We start from the raw sequence: 14,758 nt of genomic DNA on the forward strand, positions 1-14,758 counted from the left end.
AGATTTTATCTGATTAAAAGTTAACAGAAAGGTAGAATAAAGGCTGCACCTTGACTATGCTTATTTTCAAGTACAGGTATGAAATTACCCAAAATGATTGAGACTTTTTTTTGTTGAATTAACAAACTTCCTGTCTCCTGATGACAGCATGATTTTTTATAACATGGGGAACCACTCCTTAATTATACTAATAAAATGTAAAAACTCCATGACTTCCCCCCAACCCCTTTTCCTTCTGGATAACTGGTATCTAGATAACATACTATATTAGGACCAATCGTGATTTTTAACTTTTGCACTAAACACAAAGCAAAAAGTTGATTCAAGCCACTTAAACCACAGATTATCTTTTAAATACATAAGTAGCTGAAAGCAAAAATTTGTAAACAATAGATTTATCTGCATTTTTTATCTTTAAACTGAAATTTGTAACACATGGGGCTTATGTTTGCTTACCGTCAATGTTAAGCATCATATTCCACATCGCAGGACGCACAGATTGGTGAAAGCCAAACCAAACCTCACGACCTCCACCCAGTGGGTGATAATAACCCTCAGGTGGTGAAAAGAAGGACCGCCCAACTGGAGTGTACCTGAAAAAATAAAAATATGTATTGTACATGCTCCAAGTTTTATCATATGCCTAAAAATATGTTACTGTCAAAATACTGCTTTAAATTTGAACACCTCAATTAAAAGTAAACTAGATAGTACACCACCAAAACAGTTGCAATTACAAAATTTTAAGTCAGGTAAGGTTATCTTGCTAAACCATAAGGTTATATTACAACACCTCATAGACGGCAGGTGACGGGTAATGACATCAAGAGCCTGCACAGAGTCTTCAGGAACCTCACTGAGATGTCCAGCCAAAGCCTCCAAGAGAAGCTGTAGACTCACAACAGACACCCACTGAATGGTCACTTTGAAAGTCTGATCTTTGCCCTCACCTGGGAGGGTCACTTCCAGATCAACCTGAAAGGAGGCAAAATAAATAAAAAACAATTAACATTTCTTGTAGAGCATGCATGACACATGACAACTAGAAATAGTATGGAAACATGTTAATAAAATTATATAGACACCACTCCATTATAACTTAGCTTTTCAGTGAAAATGTTTGTGACAAACAGCACAAAGTTCGATTGTTAGGAGCTTGCTCTGTACAATAGTCATTTTCATATACACAATCATAGAACACACTACAATCCTGATGACCTCTTAAATATTAATAGCAGCTATGGTTATTACATCTGGTTTTCCATTAACTTATTTTCCAGCAAAGTTAAATAATTAAAGACTAAGATGACGCCATGTGTCATGTCATCTTGCACCAGTGAACAGCAAAAGGAAGTGCTTTAGCCAAAAACTGAATACTTCTACTCACTCTGTCCCTCCCAATTGGCAGTGGATGTGCAGTGTACATATTCCTCTTTCCATCATATCCTGGCTGACGGTCTCCAAATATCTGCATCTTGAAATGACGCACCATTGTGTCAACCACCTCCCTAAACATAACCAAATTAAAGGTTACCTGTGTGCATCAAAATTTCAGCCAAGTCTACAAAATCAATAAAAAAAATTGTTTGCTTGGCACTACTCATCCACATCTCACCTGTTAACTCTTCTGGGCCTTTTCTCAGGCTTAATGTCCACATCATAATGGTAGACATCAATCTTCGGTATTTGCACCTGAAAGTGGTTGGCCAGAAGCCTAATTGGTTTCCCTAGTGTTCCCAAGCCAGGACGCCGCGGAGGTTGGAAGAGGTTGGTCGGTGGAGGACCTTAGGATAGAAAAGAAGACTTTTTAAATACAATTATACAGTCGTCCGTTTTGGCGGAAGAGATTTTTAAATGAAACAGTTCAGTTAGTTGGTTTAACCAGGTCTTACGCATTTTCAAACCTTGATACAACCCATTCAAATAAAAGGTAATCTCCCATAAACATACTATTTAAAAGATTCAATTCTTTGGCCACCCTGGCTTAACGACTTAACAGCCAGCTCTACTTATTTTAAGAGTTACAAGCGAAATCAAACTAGGAGTAGCATACTAGCAACATAATCTTTATGACCTGCCTCTGAGCTATCTCTAGCGCCTAACATAATGGGAGGATTATATAGGCAAGATCTGAAATGCGAGTACCTTTCAGGTGCTCGAATACCATGTACACTAAGCATTAAAAAAAATAATAAAAAAAAAAAAAATACACAAAAGGGTAAAAGTGATATTGTTGGGGATCCATAGACCTAACGAACAAACACTTTAGTTCAAAGAGAGATCTGGCATTTAGCACAGAAAAAAAATAAAGTTGTGTGTACGTTATTCTTAAACTTTCAGTCTGTTTTTACAATGCACTCAGTTGAGTAAATAATTTATAAGCTTTGATTGGTCTTTAGGTGTTTAAACAAGGCCCCTGTTTCTTGAATTTACTATGCTGCTGATGAAACCACTGGATAGGCGAAGAAACACATTATGTTTTTATATATGAGAGCTCTATACTGCCAAGGATACACCTTTCCGCAGAGGAACAGTCTGGACAGAGTAAGATGAGCAGCCACTGCTTAACAGTCTGAACAACAGAGAACCAAGTATAAAAATGGACTATACAGAAATCAAACAAGAAACAGTTACAATCACAGCATTTTATTATTATTAATTTTCATTTATAGGGCGCCACTAGGTGTCCGTAACGCCGTACAGGGACAAACAAAATTACAATACGAGGAGAGACAGCACAGTACAGTAAACAATAAGCACAGTAACTGAGCTCAAAGCACAGGTAGGGGTGGGGGGAGGGGAGAGGGGAAGATCCGCCTACGACGGAGCCCAAGAGGGAGGGCACGGATGACAGGGAGACCCCCAGAGGGGAGAGGAGGGAGCGAGAGGGGACGGGGGGATGGGGACGGGGGGGGGGGGGGAAGAGGGTCCTCGAGGAGGAGGGCAAGGTAGCTGGAGAGCAGAGTTAACAGTGGTGAAGACAGGAGGAGAGGTGACCCTGCTCAAAGGAGCGTACAATCTAAGGGAAGAGGTAGACAGACAGAGACACGGGGGAGAGAGGGAGAGAAGGAGGAACGGGGGATAGGAGAAGGGGAACGAAGGGGAAGAGGCAGAAGAAAAGGTAGGAAATTAAGTGTGAGACTGGAAGGCTTTAAGAAAAAGGTGGGTTTTTAAAGCTCGTTTGAAACTGGACAGATTAGGGAAGTTCTGATGGAAGGAGGGAGCATGTTCCAGTGGAGGGGGGCAGCGCGGGCGATGTCTTGGATACGCGCATGGGAGGAGGTGATTAGAGGGGGAAGAGAGGCAGCATGAACACAGGTGGACTTTCATGACAATGACTGGCGAAATGTGAAAGACCACTTCGACAATTTTAATATATATGGATTAAAGAATGGCACATATATTCTTAAAGAGATATATAACATACACTTTTGTCTCTTTTCGGAAGGCATTAACAAGGTTACTGCATTACTAAGCCACACTATTCAGATCCACCTCTGCTATCAGGTATAATATGCCATAGCAGATTATATATCCAACTAGAGACTAGAGTTGCATGAGGCCACGGAGTTTGAGTTTAGATTTTAGTGTTCAGATAAAGTTTGTCTTTCAAAATTAACAGCATATAAAATTCTACATATATTTTTAATAAAATTGTTATATTTGACTTGTTTCCAATTTGATATAAGTGTCGAGGTTTGTGATTACAATATAAATATAGCGGAATCAGTGGCACTATATAAATAAATGGTGATACACACACACACATATACACACACACACACACACACACACATCCCATTAACTCCTGTGTCAGTCTATGTGCCAGTCTATATTATGCTAGTATGTAATTTTTCCAACCTACTCTTGTTAAATTATCACTACTTGGGGAAAAAAAATCTGGTGACAACCAAGTACCAGTGAACATATCTAGTACTAGGTCAAGCTCTATTTCAGATCGGTTTTGATATATTTATATATATCTAAAAGGCAGAAATAACTGGTACAACCAACATCTCCACATCAGTGTAGACAAGTGTGCACCCACCTGTCTTGAACAATACAATTCATGGCTGATATATTATGATGGTGCTGGTATAATAGGACCGTCATTTTGGCTTGCCACATTTGTTTGCAGACAGCAGTCATTTGTTTATGGGAAGTTCCTTAAAAGACAAGATTTTTTGTATCCTCTAACATATAAACAGATAATAGAATTCAAAATGTACACACCCACTATGTTTCAAAACCACAACGGCCAATGTTTTCACAATGCAAACACTAATTTGAGTATTACCTGCTTAAAAGTATCTCCTAACACCAATAAATTCATCGAACATCTGCCCTACATACGAACCAAATTGTACAGTACATGTAAAACATACACTTCTGTATTTGCAACCTATTTTACAGCAAATGGCGCTCTGGACAGCATTTTAAGTTCTACTTTAAATACAATATAAATAAAATAGATGCACATAGAAAGTCAAAGGTTCTTTTCAAATATGGTAAAGCCCTGTTTTAAGTCTCAATCATATTAGGTCTTTTGGTCATTGGCATTTTGGTCTCTCCTGGCTCTGATCTGTTTGATTATAGGCAGCGTGGGATAGGTCACAGGGAGTTTTCAACACCTTGTTTTAGTTTCTTCATCTGCAGTGCAAAAGGAAAAAAAAATATATAGAAGAAAGTCATATCTGGAAAATGCAGATTGTTTTGCCAAAGGTTTGGGCTCTACTGGGTGTATGGGGTTCTGCTCACTAAGTGAAATGATTAAGAAATTGTATTAAAAAAACAAAAACATTAGGGAGATTTTAAAATACTTGCTAGTGACTATAAATGCAAAGTATGCTTATTGATTTATTTTCCTTTAAATACTCCATGGCAGCCATTACAATGGGTAAAATCCATCTCCAGTTTAGGACAGACAGGTTAGAAAACACCCCCCTGGATGGTGTATAAGGAGCTCCTCCTCGCCCTTGTTTCTGAGTGATTTCCCAGGCTTTTTGTGATATGAAAAACAGTATGGGTTTAAAAACGGAGCTACCAAGGAGTATTTGTAGGAAAAAAAATTAACCACCAAGCTCAGACTTTCCCACAGCCTTCCAATGTTTTGGCACTCTTTGATAACACTTTTTTTTTTTTTTTTGGAGGTGACCTTATCCCCAAAAACACTATTCACGCCAATAAACCCTCACAGCTGTCCCAATTTCCACTCAGTCCCATTTGCTCCTCCTGTTTCAGCTGTGCTCTCTTCCACTTAGAATGTAAACTCTCTAAGGAGCAGGGTCCTTCATACCCTTTTGTTTTCATGTATGTGTTTATTTTGTCTGCCTTGTATGTCTGTTTTATGTATGTACTGTTTTGCCTACTGTATGGTGCTGCAGAGCACTGCGGCGCCTTGGAAATCTACGATAATAATGTAAGCATAATTTGTAGTTTTCCTTTTCATGGCAGCCATTAAAATGGGATGCACCAAAGCAATTCAGTAGGGAGGGGCACAAAGAAAAAAGCCAAACTGGCACACATGCTCCAAAATCATGAATTTATTTAGTGGCTGAGCAGAGAACATGCCTCCAGAACCAAGAGTCAGTGGAGGATAGCCAGATGAAAATGACTAGCTAAGGAATGGATAGATGGCCATATATCTATCTACTTTGTAAAGTTCATATCTGAAGCCTGAGCCTTTCTTGCCCAACATATTCCTACAGCCCATATTGAGTGGGCCCTCAGAATCTCTACCACCTTATGCCCATTCATCTTAAATACCTGTACAATTACTTCCCTGAGTCATATGGAAATTGCTTATTTAGAAGGGGCACACCCTTTCAGAAGCCATGTAGGAACCACAATGTTCTGCATTTCTGAATCCTTCTGTTCTAGATAAATAAATGGAATTTGTGCTAAACAATTCCAAGGAATGCAATCCCTTTTCATCATTCGGTCAGGGACAAAAGACTGGCAGTATAACCTCCTGATTCATGTGAAATATAGATACTATAGAAACACTTGACTAAAGTACCACCTTAAGAGCATAAACATTCAGAAAGCGTTCCTTGCACCACAGTGCTTGTAATTCTACAACTCAGCAAGCAGAAGTAAATGCCCCTAATAAGACCACTGCTTAGGTTCATCCATCTCAAAAGGAACATATTGCTGTGGCTCAAAAGAGACAGTAAAGTGTCGAGAACTAAACGGAGATCCCAAGAAGCCACAAGAGGATCTGACAGAAAGCATTCTTTTCACTTTTGAAAGCAGTGAATCAGGTATCCAAGAAAACAATCAAAGCAGACACATGTACCTTCACTGTAGATAAAGCAAGACCTTTGCAGAGACTGTCCTTTAGGAAATCAAGGACCTGTGGAATAGTGGCTACAGCTGGATTTAGCGTTACACCATGCAATAAATTCCATCCAGATTGTGCAATAGCTTTTAGAATTAATCTTTCTTGCTTTAACAGTGTGCTGATAACATGCTCTGAGACTTCCCTTATTTCTGAGCAGTTCCCACTCAATCTCCATGTCATTAAAGCTAGCCACTCTAGATTTGGAAAAAGAACTGGGCCTTTGCGTTAGACATCTGGCCAAAGAGGTAAAAGCCATTGTTACTCCCGAAGCCTCTCACGGACTATTGGAACCATGAAGCCAAAATGGAAGGGTTGCCATTGCTTCTACTTTCTCCATTGGATCTTTTTAAAATGTGAGTGGGAAGACATAACCCAGATAAAATGCCCATGAACGGTCAGAGTACCTATTCCCTTAGCAGAAGGAAAAATGATAAGCTCGAATTTGGAGATGTTGAGTTTCAGGAAGTACTGTGACATCCAATTAGCTACAGCAGAGAAACGGCTAGATACCTTGGTTAGGAAGGCAGGAGATAGGTCAGGGGAGTAGAGAGATTTGCGTGTCAACAGCAGAGAGGTGGTAATGGAGGCCAAATGAAGGGCCAAAGACAATGCCCTGGGGAAAAGATGGCGTGGGGAGGAAGAGTCTTAAGCAGACATGCTAAAAAAGTAGCCAGAGAGGTAGGAAGCAAACCTGAAGAAAGCCATTTCATGCAGACCTAGGTAGTGAAGGGTGGTGAGGAGAAGAGAATGATAGACAGTGTCAAAAGCAGCAAAGAGGTCAAGGAGTACGAGAAGGGAGAAGTGACTTGTGGTTGGATCACTTATAAATAACTTATTGCATAAATATATTTCAATTATTAGCACAGTGCGCCAATTTATATAATTGCAAACGTACTGATTTTTTGTTTATATTGCGTGTATTTCTGTATAGGAAGTGTATTGATTTCTAATGTATTATGCTTGGCTAGAGGGAGTCTGTGTTGCTGAAAGCAGAGAGTGCCAAGTCTTTTCATTTCAGAAGTGACTAACACCTGATTAGCCTGAAGGTCCAGCAGGAGGTCGTTACCCGTCATGTCTTGTTAGAGAGACAGAATCTCTCTTAACAATGTAGACAGCAAATCAGAAGAAGTCACAGATTGTCTCTTGTAAGTTAAATTACATTACATGCAAGAATATAGGATATCTCACATCCCGATAAATTATCTGATGTTTCGAATTTTCTGATGATCAGAAGTTTCGGTACCTGCTAGCATCAGGGGGACTGGATTACCTTCTGAAAGGTTATTTGTGTAAATACATATAAAAGGAAGACTGTTTAACCATGCAATTATTTTCCATCTGACTTCTGGATGATCACCAGTATCACAAACTAGTGTGTTAAAGTCCTTGCCAGGACTCTTGAGCAGTAAACCATCACTGCTTTGACATTCTGCCTGCGACTATTACCTGCTGTATCCTGTTACCAACAGATAAGTGCTTACACTCTACTCTGTTACCCAGCTGTCCTGTGTTAAACCCAGCATCTGTGTGAACGCACTGCCTGCTACTCAGCAGCCTTGAACCATAGTAAGCGATCAGGAGATGCCAGCCAGCCCACAGCAGAGAGGCATTACAAGCTACCCCAGAAGTCAGCTGTTCTACACACCGCAAAGCAATGATTGCAGCCAAATTCTCCTACAACTAATGCGCAGTTGGCAAGTGTCTGGTGGTAAGGCGACTCCAGTACTAGTGATCAGTAACTGTCAGTTACTGACGGTGAGAAGGAAACAAAGAAGCTGTGCAGGAAGGATATCCCTCCGTCCTCCCGTATAGAATGGGTGGCAAAGTAAACCCATGTGGTCAAATGACCTTCAGACTTGGCTGAGACCAAGTCGTTTGTTACTTTAGTGATGGCAGTTTCAGTTGAGTGAAGGGGACGGAAACCAGACTGAAGAGGGTGAAGAGTGAGAAGAGAGAATGTGGGTCAGACGATTGAAGAAAAGTCGCTCAAAAATTTTAAAAGCAAAGGGAAACAGATACATGGCAATAGTTGGAGAGAGAAGATGGGTCAAAGGAGGGTTTCTTGAGAATAGGGGCTATGAGAGCATGCTTGAAGGCAGAGGGGAAGATACCAGTGGAGAGAGAGATGTTAAAGAGTTGAGCAAAGTAACAGGCATTGGGATAGAGGGAGCTGAGAAACTTGGATGGGGACAGGGTCAAGAGGACAGGTTGTAGAAGAGGAGAGGAGAAGAAATAGGATCTCAGTCACAGTTACAGGAGGATAGCAGCCAATGGTGGCAAAGTGTGCGATAGAGGGGACAGGTAGGGGGAGGCAAGTCTGACGAGTCAAGTTTGTCTTTGAAGTTGGTAGCAAAGTCCAGAGCTGTGATGGACAAGGAAGGGGAAAAAGGGGCAAAGCGGTGTTGAGGGTTTATAGCACATGGAAGAGATTAGGTATGTGAAATAGGTTTGTTTGGCAAGAGAAAGGGCAGAATAGTAGGAGGAAAGGATGAATTTAAAGTGGATGAAGTCAGCAGGAGACAAATAAGTGGGGAGTGCCAGGGTTGGTGTTTAAATTGGCAGAGATGAAGAGGTGTGGCTGAGGCAGCAATGTCAAGGGCAACAGAGTGAGGATTTGTAAAGTTACAGCAGCATTGGGCATGATAGGGAAGAAATGGAAGCGAGGAGGGGTTCAAAGGAGGACACAGATGATGGGGTCAGTGCTGTTGCTGGGACACAGCGTGCGAGTGACTTTGGGATGGGAGATGGGGGGCAAGGGGTAAAGGAAAGAACATTGTGGACAGAGAGATGGGGGGGGGGGGGGGGAGACAGAATTGGAAAAGTTGGAGATGTCACAGAAGGCAATGTCCTCTGAACTCCTTACCAAATGAATGTCGTCCAGATAAGGCCATATAATGACTACTTGTTGCGTCAATTCTGCCATCAAAGTAACTAGCAAATTGGTAAAAGTTCCTAGAGAGGTCACCAGATTGAAAGGCAGACAGATGAACTAAAAATGCTGGTCCAAGACCCAGAACCCGAGGAATTTCCCTTACTGAACTACAACAGGGATATGAAATTAGACATCCTAAAGGTCTATGGATGCGAGAAAATCCCCTTTGCTGATTTCTTTCATTATTAAATTCATACTCCATTGGAACCGCTTCAAATCTAGAACCGTGAAAAGGCTCCTGATGACTTTCTCACAAGGAAGAGCATGGAACAAAAAGCTGTGCCTTCTTAACCTGCTGGAACAAGAGAAATTGCATGAGCCTCCCAAGGATTGCAGACTGTTTTGCATGGCTACCAATTCTATTATGGCTGAGAGTCCGAGATCAGGCACAGAAATTGTTCCTGGGACACGGGTGAAAATATCTTGTACCCATTCCTTGCAATGTCCAACATCCAATGATCTGTTATAGAGTGGGCCCACACTCCTACATACTGTCCAAGCCTGCCCCCCTACTGGTGTTAATAGGGACTGAGCCTGGCAAAAGTCATTTCTACTATCAATCATTTTCCTCAAATGCGTTTAGATTTGTTCATAACTCTTTTTCAAGGAGTGTGAAAAAAAGACTTCTGAACAAGTCGAAATGCATTGAAGGGAAAAAGATCGATAGTAGAAAGAATCCAGGGATTGCTTCTTTATTTCTTCATCAGGAAATTCATCTGATCAGCATAGAACCATCAGGACTCCTGGGACACTGATTTCATCTACATGAGATTTGATATTACTTCCAGTAGGAGCATCCTTGCATACCACTGGTTTATATGTTTTTTTATTTTATCTTTGGATAGTAATATTAAATGTTATTTACGGAGACAATATTACGCTAGAAACCTCTTTCTTCATATCTGGGTCCCACTGCGAAATACACCCCAAGAGAACTGGATGGAAAAGAAAGAAATACATGAAGGTCTGTTTCTAATTTGATTCTGGTAGGAACCTCATTAAAAGGGGGCACTAGTGCGACCACATGGTGCAGATCTGCATGTCAAGATGTTTTTACAATAAGCACTTTTGAAAGATACCGCTTTTGGTCACTTTTAAAGAATTTATTTGTTATAGGCACATCCAAAGGCCTACCATTAATGGGGGCACTGGCTCACTATACTATAATTTAAAAGGCGTTTGATACATATCTCAACTAGATTACACTATATGATTTTATATTTTTTTTGCATGTATTGTGATGGATTAATACCGGATAATGAAGATCTTTGGGATTTGATTTCAATCTACATGAAGTCAATGCAAATAGTATAAGTATTTTGCACTATACATACATCTACATGATTGGTTTCTAGAGATACTATTGGATTACACTATAGCGTTGTAGTTCTTTCTTCTATTTTTATCTGGAATATTCTATACATTGCAATGGTCATGGAGGATTAAAAAGAAAATACAAATAAGTCCATCATGCAACACATTAACAAGTTTGATTTATGAACTCCATTTCATATCAATGTGTGTTAAACACCAAACTTCCTGCACCAGTTTGGCAGTTAGCTCAATTTATTATTTTGTGGCTTAAAAATTTAGATGCTCACGTTTGCTCATAGTTGGCCTATGCACTAACCATTCAGATATGAATACAGGATGAACTGAAATACTGACCTGCTGTTAACATCGTAATGCACGGATTGGTTGCTCTATATTACCCACTTCATCTCCTACTCATAGCTTCTGGCCTGACAACAAAGCATCTGTGGCCTCAAAATGACTATACCACCTGGTAAGTCCATCAAAATCTAAAAGATCATTATCACATGCTAGTAAATCCAGTCAGAATATAGCCGTTATTGGTTAGTGTCATCTACGGACCACAATAACTGGCTCCACTTATGCTTTTAGTGATCGGGACACTAGATCTTATCCAGTGTCACTTGAGCAAAGCAACATGATACCCAGCATCTCACCAGCTAACTCCTGGATCCAGCATCTCTATGCCCAATGATCTACCTTAAGTGAATAAAAAGCAAAGTCCATGTTTAGTCACACATGGAAAATTTGTTTGATACGTTTATCCTTACAGAAAAACACATTGTAAGAAATGTTTGTCTTCCAGTCCATTGTATGCAAAGTACAATGTAGGGTAATAGGCAGCATAATATCAATGTATACAATTACAAACCTTTATAGGCAATATCCAATGAGTGAATACCCAAGGTATAGCAGAGGAAAAATTGTACTTTCTTTACCTCTTCAGTAAAAGTGGATTATTGGCTATATGCTATTTTTAGCCACCTACACGTTCGTTTTACAAGAGAAGTGCCTAAATTTGGAACATTTGGCAGCCACTGAAGACTAACTAGGACACACTTCTAACAGATATCTACAATGCACTGCTCAACGCTATTTTTAAACACATGAATTGTTATTTAAGTTAAAAAAAATAGTAAACAATCCTGAAATTAGAAAAGTGAACCAAACATGTTTAAACATATGTCCAGCAAAGACCTGCAGTGATTTATTGTGTTTATTAAACACACTTGAAATATTTCAATCATAACTTTATATAAACTGCCGAGAAAGAAAGTTTCTAAATTTCAAACATTTGTTTACAAACTATAATAAGACCAAGTTTGGAAATAGCTATATTTTAAAAGCATAACAATAATGCATGCATACATTGTGTTTAAAAATCAGATTCTCCAATTCAATTAAAAATAAAACATACTTTGAACACAGATATTAAGCAATCTCTTAAACATAGCTAGTGAACAAAACGATCAAGTGGTGAATCATAGTTGCACTCCCCTGCAACACCTTCATATTTATGAGTATAGGAAGAATGTGCTGAAGTATTGTTTGTTTTTTTAAATACACTATCCAGAACTAAAAACCTACTAAGCACATCTACTACAATTAAGATCCTATTTTGGAAAAATGGCTGCCCTCAAACTAAAAATTAAAATGCAATTTTAATTGCAGACACCCGACATCTTCCTGTAAGTTGTATTCACGTTTGAAGAATTAAGGAAGTTACAACATAAAATGACCTTCCCTTAAAAAAAAATATATTGATAGACCTAATCTAAGAATCCATCATCCATATGCAAATTTGAAACTGTCATCACAACAAAACGCACACTATATCCACATTACGTTCATAACATGTCTAATGTGTTCGTCCAGCAGACCTTTAAATGTGGACAGATTGAAAGCGATACAGTACTGCTTGTAGAGAATACTAGCACAGGAAGCCAACATAATTAGGTATTTCCAACATAAAAACAACCATACTGGTACATTATGATGACACTTAAAGTCCCTAATTTATCCAGTGCCTAATATTAAGATCATAATAATCCAAAACATATTATTAAACCCACGCACATACCAGCACACTCCCCATACACACAGACTGCCCCCCATACTGGGGTAAACACACATGGGTGTTGTGGGCGACAGACGTCACAACAGCCCTTATTACCCTGTGCCTTCGACCTCCAGGTGAGCACCTATCATCCTGCCCCATTATTTCTTCTCCTTTAAATCCAACCTGGCCCAGGTGAGGCCTACCCACCCAGGGCTCCACCGTGCCTAAGCCTTGCCTCTAAACCGTGGCTTACCGGGCCCCACCGCCTCCATCTCCGCTGCGGTCCTCTCCGGGACTCTCTTTTTCTCCGGAATATTTGCTCCGGGTGGGGGTACCTCCACGGACGGAATCGGGTCGGGTGAGATAGGAAGCCACCGAACGACGGGGCCTCAGCTGCAGGGGTGCGGGCGGCGCTGGGACAGGCGCAGGGTGCTGACGACGGACTCCTGCGCTGACACACACCGGGGAAGGAGAGGGGATCCGCGTTTCAGTTCTGCCCGGACGGCAACACCGAAGACGGGAAAGAGAGGGGGGGCACTGAGCGTGTGAAGCGGGACCGCGCAAGTATGATGCGGGTGCGCGCAGCGTGTGCTTGGGCTGTGCACTAGCCCGGGGATGGGGACAAGAAACCAAGAGATCAGCCAAGTGCTGCTGTAAACACAATAGCAAATATACATCATGTTACATGAGGATAATATATAATAATCTTTCCTGTCCACTATATCAAAAGAGCAAGCAACATTCTTCCGCCTGTTGTACTAGAATTTATAATAGGCATGAATTGTTATTTTTGATTTTACATAATTATAAGTAATTGCAATACGTAGAATGAGTGGCGCAAAAATAAGTCTGTGAAAGACATGGAGGATGAAACTTCGTTGATTATCGAATTCCTGCAACTTCCTGTAATCTATGAGGTTTAAGTTTAGTTCGTTGTTCAACAAGGTTTCATTTAGGAACCTGCTCATTATTTCAGTAATCCAAATTTAATCAAATTGGGGGAAAAACGTTGTAATTAGCTGGATCATGAATAAGTGAAGAAGCTAACTTCAGCATAATCTATTATCTATAGTTGGCATTTTGAGTTTTGTTTTAACAGGTGAGATAATCAATTTACTTAGAGGACTATTTAGGATGGATATAATTTTTGATCTGTTAAGAATCTGTCACTGCAGCAATTACAGATGACTTAATGGAGCAATTTACCATTAAAGTCATGTCAGGACAGCGTATACAATAAGACTCTGTCCCAGCAGCAGTTCTGAGCCGCAGCCTCTATGCATGCAGTGTTGCCAGTTTCATTTATAAACGCAGAGGAGAGCACAAACCTTAGCAACTGCCCTTGATCAAGTGGCTCCAGCAACTCTTCATACACCACTTAGACTTTGTTGTCAACCGTGGCACACTAAAATAACATGAAATCTACAAAAACTCTCTCCCAAAGCAGAAAGTCACAAATTAAGTCTTGTACCTCAAACGATTTTATCACATATACTGTCATCTACTACCCCTATCGAAATGCTGTGGACACTGCAAGACAAATATATTTCCAATCTGTCATCTCTGCTAAGGCTACTAATCCCAAATGCCTTTTTAACACATTTAAATCTCTTCTAAATGCTCCCACCCAAACCCTCAGACTACCATCAGTGCCTAGACTCTTGCTTCCTATTTTAAGGACAAGATTGATAAGATCCTAATTGAAATGGTATCATCTCCCTCGACAAGCAATCAGCTCAATTTCTTTGTAGTACCCTCTCTTCATACAATCCCAAGCATGGAGAAAGCTTCTACTCTTCTCATCTTCCTACTCTACCTCCTGGGCCCTTGATCCCCATACCCTCACAAATTGGTAGGTCCATGTCTCCTGTGCTCTTTCCACCTCTAACTAAAATCTAATCTCTCTATACTGGTATGTCTTCATAACTATTCAAGCACTCAGTGATTACTCCTATTCTAAAAAAAACAAAAACTAAATTCTGACCCAAACTCTCAGCTCCCATGCCCCTCCAGGCTTCAAGAGAATTGCCTACATTCGCCTCACACACTTTCTTACAGCAAACAACCTACTGGATTCTCTTTAGTCAGGATTTAGCTCTCGACACTCCAC

At 40.3% G+C, this 14,758-nt stretch overlaps 1 protein-coding gene across 2 annotated transcripts in view; it reads right to left on the minus strand.

Moving 5' to 3' along the window:
- Window positions 1–13,222, minus strand: part of LOC142138643 (protein argonaute-4) — a 56,571-nt gene extending 43,349 nt beyond the window's left edge. For both annotated transcript variants that reach the window (XM_075195474.1, XM_075195473.1), the window contains exons 1-5: window positions 12,902–13,222; window positions 1,616–1,784; window positions 1,388–1,508; window positions 794–975; window positions 457–593 (exon numbers count right to left, since the gene is read on the minus strand). In XM_075195474.1, coding sequence (XP_075051575.1) covers window positions 457–593; window positions 794–975; window positions 1,388–1,508; window positions 1,616–1,784; window positions 12,902–12,920 — 628 coding nt within the window. In that variant the 5' untranslated portion in view covers window positions 12,921–13,222. The remainder of the gene's footprint in view (window positions 1–456; window positions 594–793; window positions 976–1,387; window positions 1,509–1,615; window positions 1,785–12,901) is intronic.
- Window positions 13,223–14,758: the final 1,536 nt, after the last annotated feature.

Source organism: Mixophyes fleayi, chromosome 2 (genome assembly GCF_038048845.1).
Source record: "Mixophyes fleayi isolate aMixFle1 chromosome 2, aMixFle1.hap1, whole genome shotgun sequence".
NCBI classification, from domain to species: Eukaryota; Metazoa; Chordata; class Amphibia; order Anura; family Limnodynastidae; genus Mixophyes; species Mixophyes fleayi.